General features: G+C 38.4%; 1 protein-coding gene across 3 annotated transcripts in view; it reads right to left on the reverse strand.

Annotated features, from left to right (window-relative positions):
• UBE2D2 (ubiquitin conjugating enzyme E2 D2) overlaps positions 1–15,950 on the reverse strand; it is a 59,417-nt gene that overhangs the window by 11,348 nt on the left and 32,119 nt on the right. For all 3 annotated transcript variants that reach the window (XM_079702170.1, XM_079702172.1, XM_079702171.1), the window contains exon 2: positions 4,857–4,920. In XM_079702170.1, coding sequence (XP_079558296.1) covers positions 4,857–4,920 — 64 coding nt within the window. The remainder of the gene's footprint in view (positions 1–4,856; positions 4,921–15,950) is intronic.

The raw sequence follows: 15,950 nt of genomic DNA on the forward strand, positions 1-15,950 counted from the left end.
TAAAAAATTTAATTTTTTTTTAACTATCTAAGTCCTAACTTTTTTCTGAGTCTTTTCAAGATCAATCTTTCTCTTGCTAAAAATACTGCCAGACTTAAGAAGTTACTGGTAAAATTTAAACATGAACAAATTCTTGGCTGAAGGTAAAATATTTATTTTTGGTGATTTCCTGTTCTTCCTCTACAGAAAACAAAGCCCATTTTATGCTTTATGATTAAAATCAACTAAAAATTAGACAACACAGAAACCCAAAAGGCTTGGAGCAGAAGTTCTGACAAGACAAGCTGGCAACTAGAACATTTACAATTACATAAAGGATACCCTTCCTAGAAGATGTGAAAAGATCAATATTTTCAAGTAATAATGCAATCTCTTTCATTTCTGGCACTCTGGAAAATTGAAAATATTCTAGTGTATTTAAGCAAGAATCTTATATTACTGAGAACTCTTATAAGCAGCATCAACAGGCTATTTCATATGTAATTCATATCCATTTAGTTAGTAAATCATGTTTGTTTAATATTCCCCAATAGAACTGAACTTATATAAACCATTAGTTCTAAAATAAAAACCCATTAACACTCAAATGCTAACCTTTATTAACTTATTTGTTTTCGTCTTTATAAATAAAGGGTCAAATACTGTCACCAGAAAAATGAGCAAAAGCATATACACGGGGCTGTCTTTAAGAGTGAGACGGGAGAGGAATAAGGAAATTACTAATGTAGCAATTGAGATCAACAATATTTATGTCTCTTGTTAAAATGATCTAGAATCTACAATACCAACAAAAGGCAGAGAAGAACAAAATAAAAACACATTAATTTGGGGCTTCCCTGGTGGTGCAGTGGATGGGAGTCTGCCTGCTGATGCAGGGGACACGGGTTCGTGCCCCGGTCCGGAAAGATCCCACGTGCCGCGGAGCGGCTGGGCCTGTGAGCCATGGCCACTGGGCCTGAGCGTCCGGAGCCTGTGCTCTGCAGCGGAAGGGGCTGCGGCAGTGGGAGGCCCAAGTACCGCAAAAAAAAAAAAAAAAAAAAAAAAAAAAAATTAATTTAATTAACAAAAGCATTTCAAGACCTACCATTTAAATCTTAATTGAGTATCCTGCCACACTGGTTAAATATAAGAATACCTACTGGAATCACCGACTTTTGTTTCCATGTCTTGGCTATTGTAAACAGTGCTATGAACACTGGGGTGCATATATCTTTTCCAAGTAGTTCTCTCCAGATACATGCCCAGGAGTGGGATTGCTGGATCATATGATAACTCTACTTTTAGTTTTTTAAGGAACCTTCATACTGTTCTCCATAGTGGCTGTACCAATTACATGCCCACCAACAGTGTAGGGGGGTTCCCTTTTCTCTACACCTCCAGCAAACTTTTTGACGGTGGCCATTGTGACTAGTGTGAGGTGATACTTCATTGTAGTTCTGATCTGCTTTTCTCTAATAACTAGCAATACTGAGCATCTTTTCATGTGCCTATTGGCCACCTGTAGGTCTTCTTTGGAGAAATGTCTATTTAAGGACTTCTGCCCATTATTTGATTGGGTTGTTTGTTTTTTATCAAAAAGCTCTTATTAACCTGTATGAGCTGTTTGTATATTTTGGAAATTCGTTGTTGGTTGTATTGTTTGCAAGTATTTTCTCCTATTCCACAGGTTGTCTTTTTTTGTTTACAGTTTCCTTTGCTGTGCAAAAGCTTTTAAGTTTAATTATGTCCCATTTGTTTATTTTTGTTTTTATTTCCATTACTCTAGGAGACGGAGCCAAAAACATACTGCTGCAATTTATGTCAAAAAGTATTCTCCTTATGTTTTCCTCTAGGAGTTTTAGAGTATCTGGTCTTAAACTTAGGTGTTTATTTTGAGTTTATTTTTGTATATGGTGTGAGAAAATGTTCTGATTTCATTCTTTTACACGTAGCTGTCCAGTTTTCCCAGAACCACTTACTGAAGAGACTATCTTTTTCTCCATTGAATATTCTTGATTCTTTTGTTGTAGATTAACTGACCATACGTGCGTAGGTTTATTTCTGGGCTTTCTATCCTGTTCCACTGATCTATATGCTTGTTTTTTGTTTTCCTGTTCCACTGATCTATATTCTTGTTTTCCGCACCATACCCCTTTGATTACTGTAGCTTTGTAGTACATTCTGAAGTCAGGAAGCATGATTCCTCTAGCTCCAGTCTTCTTTCTCAAGATTGTTTTGGCTATTCGAGGTCTTCTGTGTTTCCATACACATTAAAAAAATTTTTTTTCTAGTTCTGTGAAAAATGCCATTGGTAATTTGATAGGGATAGCACTGGATCTGTAGATTGCCTTGGGCAGTATGGTCATTTTAACAATATCTGTCTATGTCACCTTCAATTTCTTTCACCAGCAACTTATAGTTTTCAGAGTATAGGTCCTTTCAGCATAATGTTTTTAATGCTCATCCATGTCGTAGTATATATCATTTCATTCTTGTTAATTGTCAAATAATATTCCATTGTATGGATACACCACATTTTATTTACCCCTTCATCAGCTGGTGGGCATTTGGGTTGTTTTCACTTTTTGGCTATTATAAATAAAGCTTCTATGAACAATCATGTATGAGCTTTTGTACAGATATACGTTTTCATTTCTCTTGGACACATACCTAGGAATGAACTCACTGGGTTATATCGTAACTCTATGTTTAACTATTTGAGGAACTGACAGGCTGTCTTCCAAGCTGGCTATACCATTTTGCATTCTACCAGCAATGTATGAAGGTTCAAATTTGTCCACATCCTCATCAACATTTTTTATTATTTGACTTTTTGATTCTAGTCATCCTAGTGGGTGTAAAGTGACATCTCATTATGGTTCTGACATGCATTTCCCTGATGATTAATGATGCTGAACATCTTTCCATGTGTTTATTGGCCATTTGTATATCTTATTTGGAGAAACAGCTATGCAGATCCTCTGTTTATTTTAAAATTGGGTTATCTATCTTTATATTGCTGAGATATAGACTTTTAAAAAATATTTTGGATAAATATGCCTTATTAGATATATATGACCTACAAAATTTTTCTTCCATTCTGTGTGTCTTTTCACTTTCTTAATAGTATCATTTGTTGCACCTAATTTTTAAATTTTGATGAAGTCTAATTTATCTTTTTCTTTTACTGCTTATGCTTTGGGGAGTTTAACTCTCCAGAGTAACCATTTTTTCAATCTGAGAAAGGAATGTAATAATACTAACTATGGTAGAAGCAAAGGCAAATTACTTTAGCACACCACAGAATTTCAAAAATGAAATCTAATCCCCAGACTTCAAACGCTTTTAATTAAAAATCAGCCACTCTCAACTTTGAGGAATTTACCTGAAATAAAAACACTCTTTCAATTGAATGACCACACTGATGCAGACAGGTTATATGATAACCGTGGAATGACAAAAGTAGAATCAGAAAACCTGAGAATGAGTCCACTTCCGGAACCTCCACAAGCCTCTCACCAGATTCTTCTCTAAAATAGTTTACAATTTCTATCCCAATGACCTAAAAGAATTGTGAGGCGTAAATGAGATAATGTGTGTTTAAGTACTTGTCCTGTCCTGTTTGGTATCAAATACTATAGTTACTCATACTGGACAGGTCTAAACATAACATAAATGGGATTTTTCATCACAAGTACTTAGTCTTATAATTTATAACATCTGTTTTATCTATAAAGCAGTCCTTGTACAAGGGCTTTTTTGCTTTGGTTCTCAAGGATTTAGGAGACCAAAACAGCAACCTAAGAAAAACAAGGAAAAAATTAATTTACACACAAACTAATATAACCTCATTTATTTTTTGCCTTCATCTATATACTTCTCTTGCACAAATGTTTCCAAGTATACTCCAAGTATATTCCATTTTTTCCCTATTTGCTAAATGTTGCATTTTTTGTGTGTGAATTACTTTTGTGTTACAAGGCACAGCCTCTTCAAATATCCTCCATTTTAAAAAGGATGAAAGATGGTATAAGGGGAAAAAGCTGTGTTGAGACAAAGTGGAACAAAAGCAAAATTATTATCCAGCATGTATGATAAGTACAATAAATTATTTTAGACAGGATTAAGGAGATAAACTGGACATTAAAAATAAATTGTAGGGCCTCCCTGGTGGCGCAGTGGTTGAGAGTCCGCCTGCCGATGCAGGGGATACGGGTTCGTGCCCCGGTCTGGGAGGATCCCATAAGCCGCGGAGCGGCTGGGCCCGTGAGCCATGGCTGCTGAGCCTGCGCATCCGGAGCCTGTGCTCCGCAACGGGAGAGGCCACAACAGTGAGAGGCCCGCGTACCACAAAAATAAATAAATAAATAAATAAATAAATAAATAAATAAATAAATAAATAAATAAATAAATAAATTGTAGCTGTCTTCACAAGTATGAGTCACTAGAAAGACAGACACAGACCCACATACATACATACACATATACATATACACACACATATCCCCCCCATCATCTTTAGTATTATCTTACTGAAAGAACAGTAGCTTGCTGTAGGTAAAAGCTCGAATATTTTGACTCAAGTAAATACCCAGAAGGGACAAAGGACAGATAAGAAGGAGTCAGGACAACTACACAGACAATGTCTGGCAGAAGAGGTTCAAAATGTAATAAACAGTACAGAAGATGATGGGATACACATAAAACTGAACCTTTCGTGGGCAAGTAAAGGTAAATACTGCCTCTTCCCTACTGCATAACTATCTCTTCACACAAAATAACCTTAAGAGATGTATATTTATCAGTCCCAGAGTTCCCCAGAGGCAGACTGTTATGCTGTTTTATGTTTCACTCTATCATTCTTTTTACATACTTACTATCATCTCCAACGGGACCTGCTGAACACTGTGCTGGGGGGTCCCGCGCCAGGTCATTCAATTCCTTAAGAAGGAGAGAAAAAAGAAATATATTCAACATAAATATAATTTTTATCCATTAATAAAATTGTCACTGTTACCAACATTCTCTGTCCCACCAGTAAAGCTCTTTTAGGAGCACTCCTTCAAAGTCAGAGAAGGGTAGATTAATGAAATCCTTGGGATTTCATTATTTGGGATTCTTGAATGCAAATATATGTTTATAAAAGTAATCATTTTTGCTTTGTTCGGAGTTTAGTAGGTATTAAATATAAGGAAGGTAAACATGTATCATACTAAAGAACCACAAAAACTGTTTTTAAGTAAAAACTTATTAGTTTTCAAAAAAGATCAACGGCTTTTTTTTTTTTTAAGATTTAATTTAATTTTATTTTTTTGGCTGCAGTGGGTCTTCGTTGCTGTGTGCAGGCTTTCTCTAGTTGTGGCGAGTGGGGGCTCCTTTTCATTGCAGTGCCTGGCCTTCTCACTGCGGTGGCTTCTCTTGCTGCGGAGTACGGGCTCTAGGCATGCAGGCTTCAACAGTTGTGGCACGCAGTCTCTGGAGCGCAGGCTCAGTACTTGCAGCGCACGGGCTTAGTTGCTCCACGGCATGTGGGATCTTCCCGGACCAGGGATGGAACCCGTATCCCCTGAATTGGCAGGCGGAGTCTTACCCACTGCGCCACCAGAGGAAGTCCCCATAGGCTGGTTTTTGTACCTCAAAACCATTAGGTTATACTTGAGACAAACTCTTTAAGTCATAAATGTTCCAAAGTACACGGAACCATCTGACAAGATGCTGGTATTTTTTCAGTTCATACCCACTACCAAGGTTTCAAAGGTAGTAGAAAAAACTTTAAAAAGGATATATTACAGGGCTTCCCTGGTGGCGCAGTGGTTGAGAGTCCGCCTGCCAATGCAGGGGACACGGGTTCATGCCCCGGTCCGGGAAGATCCCACATGCCGCAGAGCGGCTAGGCCCGTGAGCCATGGCCACTGAGCCTGCGCGTTCGGAGCCTGTGCTCCGCAACAGGAGAGGCCACAACAGTGAGAGGCCCGCGTACCGCAAAAAACAAACAAACAAAACAAAAACAAACAAAAAGGATATATTACAAAGGCTGGCTGAATATAACCCATCATAAAGTTTTGTAATCAGAGATGGAACTACTTGTAGTAATGCTCCACAACCAGATGCCAGCTTCTTAGCTATTTTAACGTAAGAACCCACAAACTTGAGATTTGTTACTGGGTGGGGATGCCTGAAAAACCACAAAGCAGGAAATCATACTATATTCCCTTTCCCCTTGACTTGGTATTTGAGATAAAAACAAGCTCTGAGGGAGGACTAGTTTTAATTATATGTTAAAACTAGGACAGTAAAAACAGTAAAATCTATTAAAAGTACAATAAAAACTATCTCTAATCTTATTAATGAGTTACATAAGTAAACTTTTTAACTTGCAACACATAGATATTTCTGTAAGTCCCTTCTTCTGAGTTAACTTATTCAACCGGCCATTTGGGTTCATCAATTATCTTGTTTTATCCTATCTGTAAGCTCGGAGGACAGAGCATAAAATATAGAAATAAAGTTCTCTTTTGTTTTTTAAAGGGCTGGGGTTGAGATAAAGATTTAACAATATCTACTTTCTTTCGTATCTCAATTTGGTGATTTTGTATTTCTCTACAACAGAGATTCCATTCCTTGCCCGTCTCAAGGAGGAAAACAAACAAAAAACAACCTACTGAACAGTTCCTATTCCCAAATGTTTGTAATAAAGGTCATTATAACTAAGAATGCTTGCTTGATTTGAAACAAAAAGTTAATCTACTTCTGACTAACATTTATCTAAGTGAATATAAGATTCATCAGATGGTGATCACTTTGTAATGTACAGAAATATCAAATCACTATGTTGTGCACCAGAAACTAACATAGTGTTGTGGGTCAACTATACTTCAAAAACAAACAAACAAACTCATAGAAAAAGAGATCAGATTTGTTTATCAGAGGTGAGGGGAGGTGGTGAGTTAGTCAAAAGGTACAAATTTCCAGTTATAAGATAAATAAGTACTAGGTATGTAAATGTACATCATGATAAATATAATTAACACTGCTGTATTTAAAAAATATTTTATTTTATTTATATTTTTGGCTGCGTCGGGTCTTAGTTGCAGCGCTTGGGCTCTTCGTTGTGGTGTGTGGGCTTCTCTCTAGTTGTGGCATACGGGTTTTTCTCTCTCTAGTTGTGGCGCGTGGGTTCCAGAACACGTGGGCTCAATAGTTGCGGCACACAGACTTAGTTGTCCCTCGGCATGTGGGATCTTAGTTCCCCAACCAGGGATCGAACCAGCATCCCCTGCATTGGAAGGCAAATTCTTTACCACTGGACCACCAGGGAAGTCCCAACACTGCTGTATGTTATACATGAAAGTTGTTAAGAGAATAAATCATAAGAGTTCTCATTACAAGGAAAAAAATTTTTTTCTTTACCTTTTATTTTGTATCTGTGAGATGATGGATATTCACTAAACTTACCATGGTAATCATTTCATGATATATGTAAGTCAAATCATTATGCTGAACATCTTAAACTTATATAGTATGTCAATTACATCTCAATAAAACTGAAAGGAAAAAAATTTGAGCCATTAAAAAAAATCCATCAGTCCACTTCATGAGCCAGTATGATATAACTAATTAAAAAAACCTTAACCCGGGCTTCCCTCGTGGCGCAGTGGTAGAGAGTCCGCCTGCCGATGCAGGGGATACGGGTTCGTGCCCTGATGCGGGAAGATCCCACATGCCGCGAAGCGGCTAGACCCGTGAGTCATGGCTGCTGAGCCTGCATGTCCGGAGCCTGTGCTCCGCAACGGGAGAGGCCACAACAGAGAGAGGCCTGCGTAACGCAAAAACAAAAACAAAAAACCTTAACCCAAACTTAAGCTAATAAACAATTAACATACTCATTCAACACTTCCTTGGTTCAAGGCACTCATATGGATGAATCTCAAAGGCATAATGTTAAGTGAAATCAGTCAGACATAAAAAGACTACATTCTGTATGATTCCATTGATATGCATTCTAGAAAAGGTAAATTTATAGCGACAGAAAGCAGACCAATTGTTTCAGGGGCTAGAGAGAGCTGGAGGGGATTGATGTGCAAAGGAACATGAGGAAAATTTGGGGGGGTTATGGAAATATTCTATATCATGATTTTCATAGGGACCACAAAACTGTGTATATATTTATTAAAACTCAAACTGTATACTTAAAATTGTTGAATTTTATTGCATATAATATATATCAAAGTTGTCTACTAAAAAAGCATATATCCATTCATCTTTGCATATGCATAAAATATCTCTGAAGAATACATAAGAAACTAGTTCACAGTATTTGCCTTCAGAAGGAAAGCCTGTTTTGGGGGTGAGAATAGGAACTATATGTATTCCTTTGATACCTTTTAACAAGTGTATTTATTGCCTATTTGAAAAATAAATTACCAGGGGCTTCCCTGGTGGCGCAGTGGTTAAGAATCCACCTTCCAATGCAGGGGACACGGGTTCGAGCCCTGGTCCGAGAAGATCCCACATGCTGCGGAGCAACTACGCCCGTGCGCCACAACTACTGAAGACTGCGCGCCTGGAGTCTGTGCTCCGCCACAAGAGAAGGCACCACAATGAGAAGCCCTCGCACCGCAACAAAGAATAGCCCCCGCTCGCCGCAACCAGAGAAAGCCCGCGCACAGCAACGGAAGACCCAATGCAGCCAAAAAATTAATTAATTAAATCTCTATAAAAAAATAACTTACCAGTTCTGACTATAAATTTGGATTAAAATAAAATAGCTATTAAAAGCTGTGACCATCTCATTTCAAAACAGTGAAAAGCCAGTTAGACTGAATAGACACAGAAGCTACAAAATTTGATGTGCCTGCATTAAGATGAAAACTGAAGGGAGTTCCCTGGTGGCCTAGTGATTAGAATTCCAGGCTTTCACTGCCGTGGCCCAAGGAACTGAGATCCTGCAAGCCGAGTGGTGTGGCCAAAAGCAAAACAAAGATGAATCTTGAAACTAAATAAAGGCACTGATCTAGAAAGATCACTTGGGCAGAAAAAAATACCGTAACACATCAGGCTATTTTTTGTTTAACAGCTGGCTTTATCATATGCCTTTATACCTATACATTAATTTCCCTGACTTCTTATTCCAAAAGAAATAGTATTCAGATTTGTCTTGTATATCATATAGCAAATTATACATTACTGGGATTGAGAGTAGGGCTAAGACAAAACCCAAAACCAAGGAATTTTCCTGTTTATTGAAAAACTTTTCTATAGAAAGAGCAATAGAGAAATAAAGTATATATAATTAAATTTAGAAAAAAGAGGGAGGAGGGAACTTTGAGAGAATCCTCAATTTCTAAAAAGATTTTATAATCTTTCTTTGAAATCTAAAAAAATTAAAATAAAGGTCTTATTTTGGGAATAAGCTAGATATTACTAAATAGTTCTCAATTAAATTTTTTTTCTTTGACGGTGTACACTTCCCTTGTTTATAGGTATACAGCAGAACTGTTATTTTTAAAGATTAAGGGTTATAAACAATTTTGATTCTCTGCAACTTTCCCAAGTGTTTCTTATCTTAGTTCAAACAGCCCCAAAACCTTATACCAATTAATTTAATTATTTTCAAGTAAGGTTTAATTCACTACAAACATTTTTTTTTTGGCTGTGCCCCACGGCATGCAGGATCTTAGTTCCCTGACCAGGGATCAAACAAACCCATGCCCCCTGCTGTGGAAGCGTGGAGTCTTAACCACTGGACCACGAGGGAAGTCCCCAAACTTTTATATTTTATTTATTATTTTTTTTAAACTTTTTAAAACATCTTTATTGGAGTATAATTGCTTTACAATGGTGTGTTAGTTTCTGCTTTATAACAAAGTGAATCAGTTATACATATACATATGTCCCCACATCTCTTCCCTCTTGCATCTCCCTCCCTCCCACCCTCCCTTTCCCACCCCTCTAGGTGGTCACAAAGCACCAAGCTGATCTCCCTGTGCTATGCGGCTGCTTCCCACTAGCTATCTATTTTACATTTGGTAGTGTATATATGTCCATGCCACTGTCTCACTTTGTCCCAGCTTACCCTTCCCCCTCCCCGTATCCTCAAGTCCATTCTCTAGCCAAACTTTTTTTTTTTTTTTTTTTCATAGCTCTAGCCAAACTTTTAAATACATTTCCTACTACTACCTTTTTTGGCTCAGGAATATGAAATCCAATGAAGAGATACAGAGGAATGATTATAATGCCTTATATGACTCCTTAAGAATACCTACTTTCCAAAGGATTACCCCTTCTTTAAAAGGGACCACTATTAAAGAAAACAGAATGCTAAAGTCTCTGAGCCTCAGATATTTCTGTATCATAGAACTATAGCAAAAAGAAAGGAAACTTCGGGCTTCCCTGGTGGCGCAGTGGTTGAGAGTCCGCCTGCCGATGCAGGGGACACGGGTTCGTGCCCCAGTCCGGGGAAATCCCGCATGCCGCGGAGCGACTGGGCCCGTGAGCCATGGCCGCTGAGCCTGCGCGTCCGGAGCCTGAAACTTCCTGGGACTTCCCTGGTGCTCCAGTGGTTAAGACTCCACGCTTCCACTGCAGGGAATGCAGGGTGCGGGTTGGGGGGGAAGAAGAAAGAAAGAAAGGAAACTTCCTAGCTCTGTGGGGAGGGGGTCCTATAAGGGATATGTAGAGTTTTCTTTCACTGTATCCTTAAGTACTCAAATAGGTCGTTAGTTGGTAAAAATTAATGCTACTATTAGCTATTTTTAAAAATCCTCTTTCCCCAGTCTTAACAATTATGAAGCAAAATACAGATTGCATGGAATACAGATTTGTTTCACCATTTTGGTCTTTACCCTATGGCATATGGTGAGAGAAACAAGATGGGGAAATGAGAGGTTATAGTTACTTTCACAGAAAATTGGCTCCAAAGTCAATTTTTAATAGTTCTAAATTTTGCTGTACAAATCAAGGATCTTAGGTGGTGATAATCAGGATATGAGAAGATTTAAGCAGAAATTATGATTCAACACCAGAAGAGATCATCTAGACCAATCCCCAATTTTATTTTTTAAAAAAGATACAGGGGCTTCCCTGGTGGTGCAGTGGTTGAGAGTCCGCCTGCCGATGCAGGGGATGCGGGTTCGTGCCCCGGTATGGGAAGATCCCACATGCCGCGGAGCGGCTGGACCCGTGAGCCATGGCCGCTGAGCCTGCGCATCCGGAGCCTGTGCTCCACAACGGGTGAGGCCACAACAGTGAGAGGCCCACATACCGCAAAAAGAAAAAAAGATACAAAGTATCCAACCCAAGTAAAACATGTAATTAGTAATTAGAGTAAGGACATGGTGTTCTACTATACTTGTTCTACCATATCATGCTTTTTTAGTCTGAATCTAAAAAATACTAGAAATGTACAAGTTAGAATGTCTGAGAAACTATGTTGCCCAGGAAAGCAAGCTGAACCTCCTTTTAAGATGAATGAACTGCAAAGAAAGAACAGCTAGATAAGTAGTAGTTCTCAAAAATGAGATCCTGGCACAGCAGCACCATTATCACAAGAAAACTTATTAGAAATGCAAATTCTCAGGCTCCAACCAGACCTACTGAATCAGAAACTCTGCAGTGTAGCCTAACAATGTGCTAATTTTAACAAGTCCCCCAGGAAATTATGATGTACACTAAATCCTGACTGCCTTTATGTTTGACAAATTAAGCATCAGAGACAGAAGACAATGCTAGAAGACTCACTACCAGCAAAACTGAAAGTGAAGGGAAGGTGAAGGGCAACATGATAGCACAAAATGAAGAAATCAAGAAAGGGTGAGACACGTGCCACAACTACTGAAGCCTGCGCGCCTACAGCCCGTGCTCTGCAACAAGAGAAGCCACGACAATGAGAAGCCCACGCACCGCAACGAAGAGTAGCCCCCGCTCACTGCAAGTAGAGAAAGCCGGCGCACAGCAACGAAGACCCAACACAGCCAAAAATTGAAAAATTAATTAATTAATTTAAAAAAAAAGAAAGGGGTGAGACTTAGAAAGATAAGGTGTGTTCCACGTTTTCAAGACACACTGAAGGGAAGCAGTCTGTCATTACCATAGTACTGCATTCTTCCTGCTGCACTCCTATCTTACCAGGGTTGCAACAGAAATCTTAACTTATGTGTCCAGCATAATACTTGAAGCTAGTATTTAAAAATTAACTGCTAGAGTATTTAAAATTACAAATTTTTAAAACTTAGAAAATATTAGTAACTCAGTTATCCTAGATGAGTTGGAAAGAAAATTATTATAATTAATTTCTGAAAATATCAAATTATAGAATCTGGTACTCTAATATTTTCTATTTCCCTCTTAATAATGTTGCCTTCTATTTTAAAGACAGACAAACTGATGGAAACATGTATCAATACCAACCTTTCCCTGAACTCAGTATAAGCAGAAGTGGTAACCTTATTTGAGATTAAAGTCTGTACTCTTTTTAGAAAATTCAAGTCAACTAAAAGTATAGAAAATACCCAGCACAAACTTATGACCCAGCTTTGCCCAATCTAAACATTGTTGTATCAACTCTGGATCTTTAAGAAGTCCCCTTTGTTTTCCTCTCCAAAATAATGATTACCCTGAATTTAGTGTTTATCATTCTCTTGCATACTTTTATACTTTTCTATGTGTCCATAAACAACGTAGCTTTGTTATCATGTTTTTAAACTTTTATTTAAAAAGTGTTACATGGCATGTATTCTTCTATACTTTGCTTTTCCCTCAACATAGTAAGATATTTTTCCATGAGGATCTAGTTTATAGTTTATTCTTTTTTACTGCTGTTCATTTTGCTGGTGGGTGTCTAAGCCATAATGTTTCCTTTCTTTAGGTGATGGACATTTGTTTCTTATTTTTCACTATTACAATGTTCTGGTAAATATTTATACACACATTCTTGTATACACATGAGTTTTTCAAGCTAAACACTTCTTTGACTTAAATAACAAGTACCTCTCCCCCTTTTTAACCATGCACCGATGCCTTTTTTTTTTTTTTTTTTTTTTTTTTTTTGTGGTATGCGGGCCTCTCACTGTTGTGGCCCCTCCCGTTGCGGAGCACAGGCTCCGGACGCGCAGGCCCAGCGGCCATGGCTCACGGGCCCAGCCGCTCCGCGGCATATGGGATCCTCCCGGACCGGGGCACGAACCCGTATCCCCTGCATCGGCAGGCGGACTCCCAACCACTGCGCCACCAGGGAGGCCCGATGCCTTTTATTATGTATGGGTTTTTAAAAATTATTTCCTCAATCCATACACACAGGCAAAAATAAGTGTACTGTTCAACACACTGGAACTTGCAAACCTGATCATTGCCTAGAGAAGGGAAAATTATCCCTAGAACATGCTTAACCAGGAGGCCAATTTATCTGCCAACATCCAAGAACATAGAAATGAACATGATAGACACTATCTTCCATCTGAATCTTCATTCACCACCATTTGACAACCCTTCTATAAATACTGGAAACTAACCATTTCATGTGTAATTATGTTAATGAAAATAAGTTTCCATAAGGATTATGGTGGTTATTCTACAACCTGTTTATGTTCTTGCTGATATTAGCAGGGGCAACAGGCAGAATTCAGTTTTTCCAAGTCTTAATATCCTTTGATGGGACTTCCCTGGTGGCCCAGTGGCTAAGACTCCACACTCCCAATGTGGGGGTGGGGTGGGGGTGGTGGTGCCTGGGTTCTATTCCCGGCCAGGGAAATAGATCCCACGTGCTGCATAAGAGTTCACATGCCGCAACTAAAGATCCCACGTGCTGCAACTAAGAGCCGGTGCAGCCAAATAAATAAATAAATATTAAACAAAACAAAACAACAACAAAAAGAAAACTTGTATTTATGTTTTATATATATATATATATATATATATATATATATATATATATATATATATATATATATATATATATATATATCCTTTGACGTTTTCTCATTATTCTGCTCTTAGGTAACTTTAAGCAAGTCATTCAACTTCTCCAGGTCAGAACTTTCACATCTATAAAACAAGGAAGTTAAACTAAAATAGCATGGTTTGGTTATAGATTAAGGGGTCAAATAAGTTGGGAAATGTTATAATCCACATACTTATAAGAATATTCAAGGTTCTAAAGAAGTCCTGCACAAAGAAAACACTATTGTTTGGACACAGAAGCAGGCTTTGCTTCCTTCCTTGGCCCATTCTTCCAACGCCCGTTCCCTGCCCAAGATTTTATTCTCACAAAATGTCTAATGCCCATGGGAAAGTCCAACATAAGTCTGAAGGAATCACGAACACTTTTTATCCCAAAGAAATATTATTGTTGTAAAATAAAAGAATTTAAAGCATGACAGAGAAATCTACACAACATGGCTAATACTGTCCTAAAGTTATCCACACCTTGTCTCTCACATCTGGACTATAAATTACTTCAGTGTGGTTTTTTGTGTGTGTGGTAAAATACACAAACAGAAAATTTACCATCTTACCCATTTTAAAGCATATAGTTCAGTGGTATTAAATACATTCATAATGTTCTGTTCAAAATATTTTAAGAATATGCTTATAGCAAGAAAAAGCTCATTATGAGTAGCTTTTCAGATATGGTTAATACAAAATAAATGCCCTTTCTAAGGCGATTACATGATTCTATTAATTTCTGGAGACGGGTTTTTTCTGTTGTTTTTTTAAGTTACTTTTGTCAAGTTCCAGGAAATCCTTACAAGTGCTATTTGTGTGACAATGTGTCGTAGTGATCAAATAGATAGCTGATGTGTCTCTGGCTTAAAACATTTTTTCTAGATAAAAAGGGAGAAAAGCACTTTTCTCACAAAGGACATATCTTTTTTTTTTTTTTTTTTGCGATACGCGGGCCTCTCACTGTTGTGACCTCTCCCGTTGTGGAGCACAGGCTCTGGACGCGCAGGCCCAGCGGCCATGGCTCACGGGCCCAGCCGCTCCGCGGCATGTGGGATCCTCCCGGACCGGGGCACGAACCCATGTCCCCTGCATCGGCAGGCGGACTCTCGACCACTGCGCCACCAGGGGAGCCCCAGGACATATCTTTTAAAAGGGAAATGATATGCTACATAAAGATATTAGCAATATTTGTCATTTATATAATCCTATCTGTTGCACTACAAAATGTTCAAATACTGAAAGCTTATACTACTCATATCACAACCTAGAAAGGAAAGCTAAGCAAGGTAACCTTATTGTACTTATACATATAAAGTCAACATGATCTAAAATTCTATGTAACAAAGGAGATCCTGATTACCCTAAGGTAAAACAAGGAATTAAAAGAATTACAAAATTTTAAAGAAAATTCTTTTTTAGACTCATTATTGACTTTAATTATGCAACCAGGGCTACACTTGAATAAAGGGGCAGGAGTAGGGGAGGAAAGGAGGCTGGAGTCAGGAAGTCAGAGTATAATGAGGTCTATCACTATTCTGCAAGTGGGAAAACTCAACTATAGGAAAGAAGCTGTGAGTTCACACTTATAGGGTATTTCTTTCTTTCTTTCTTTTTTTTGGCCGGCCGCTTGCAGGATCTTAGTTCCTCGACCAGGGATTTAACCCCAGCCCGGCAGTGAAAGCACTGTGTCCTAACCACTGTACCGCCAGCAAATTCCCTGATATTTCTATAAAATAAATTACAGCTGAGTTATAAGGGATTCATATTTGTTTTGGCACATTTAAAGTTTCACAAAGCAGAAACCAATATGAAATTCTGACAAGGATATAATTAACCCAATTATGAACCTGAAGTTAAAAACTGTCAAGGAAGGAGTCAAGATGGTAGTGTGGGAAGATGTGGAGTTAGCATCTCCCCACAACTAGGGCATCTACTGGCCGCTGGTGGGGGACTCTGACCCCCAAGGAGATGGGAGGAACCCTGAAATGAACCGGTAGGACTAGGGGGACCCAGCGGGGAGGAGAAGTGGA

This window comes from Hyperoodon ampullatus (assembly GCF_949752795.1).
Source record: "Hyperoodon ampullatus genome assembly, chromosome: 4".
Lineage (NCBI taxonomy): Eukaryota > Metazoa > Chordata > Mammalia > Artiodactyla > Ziphiidae > Hyperoodon > Hyperoodon ampullatus.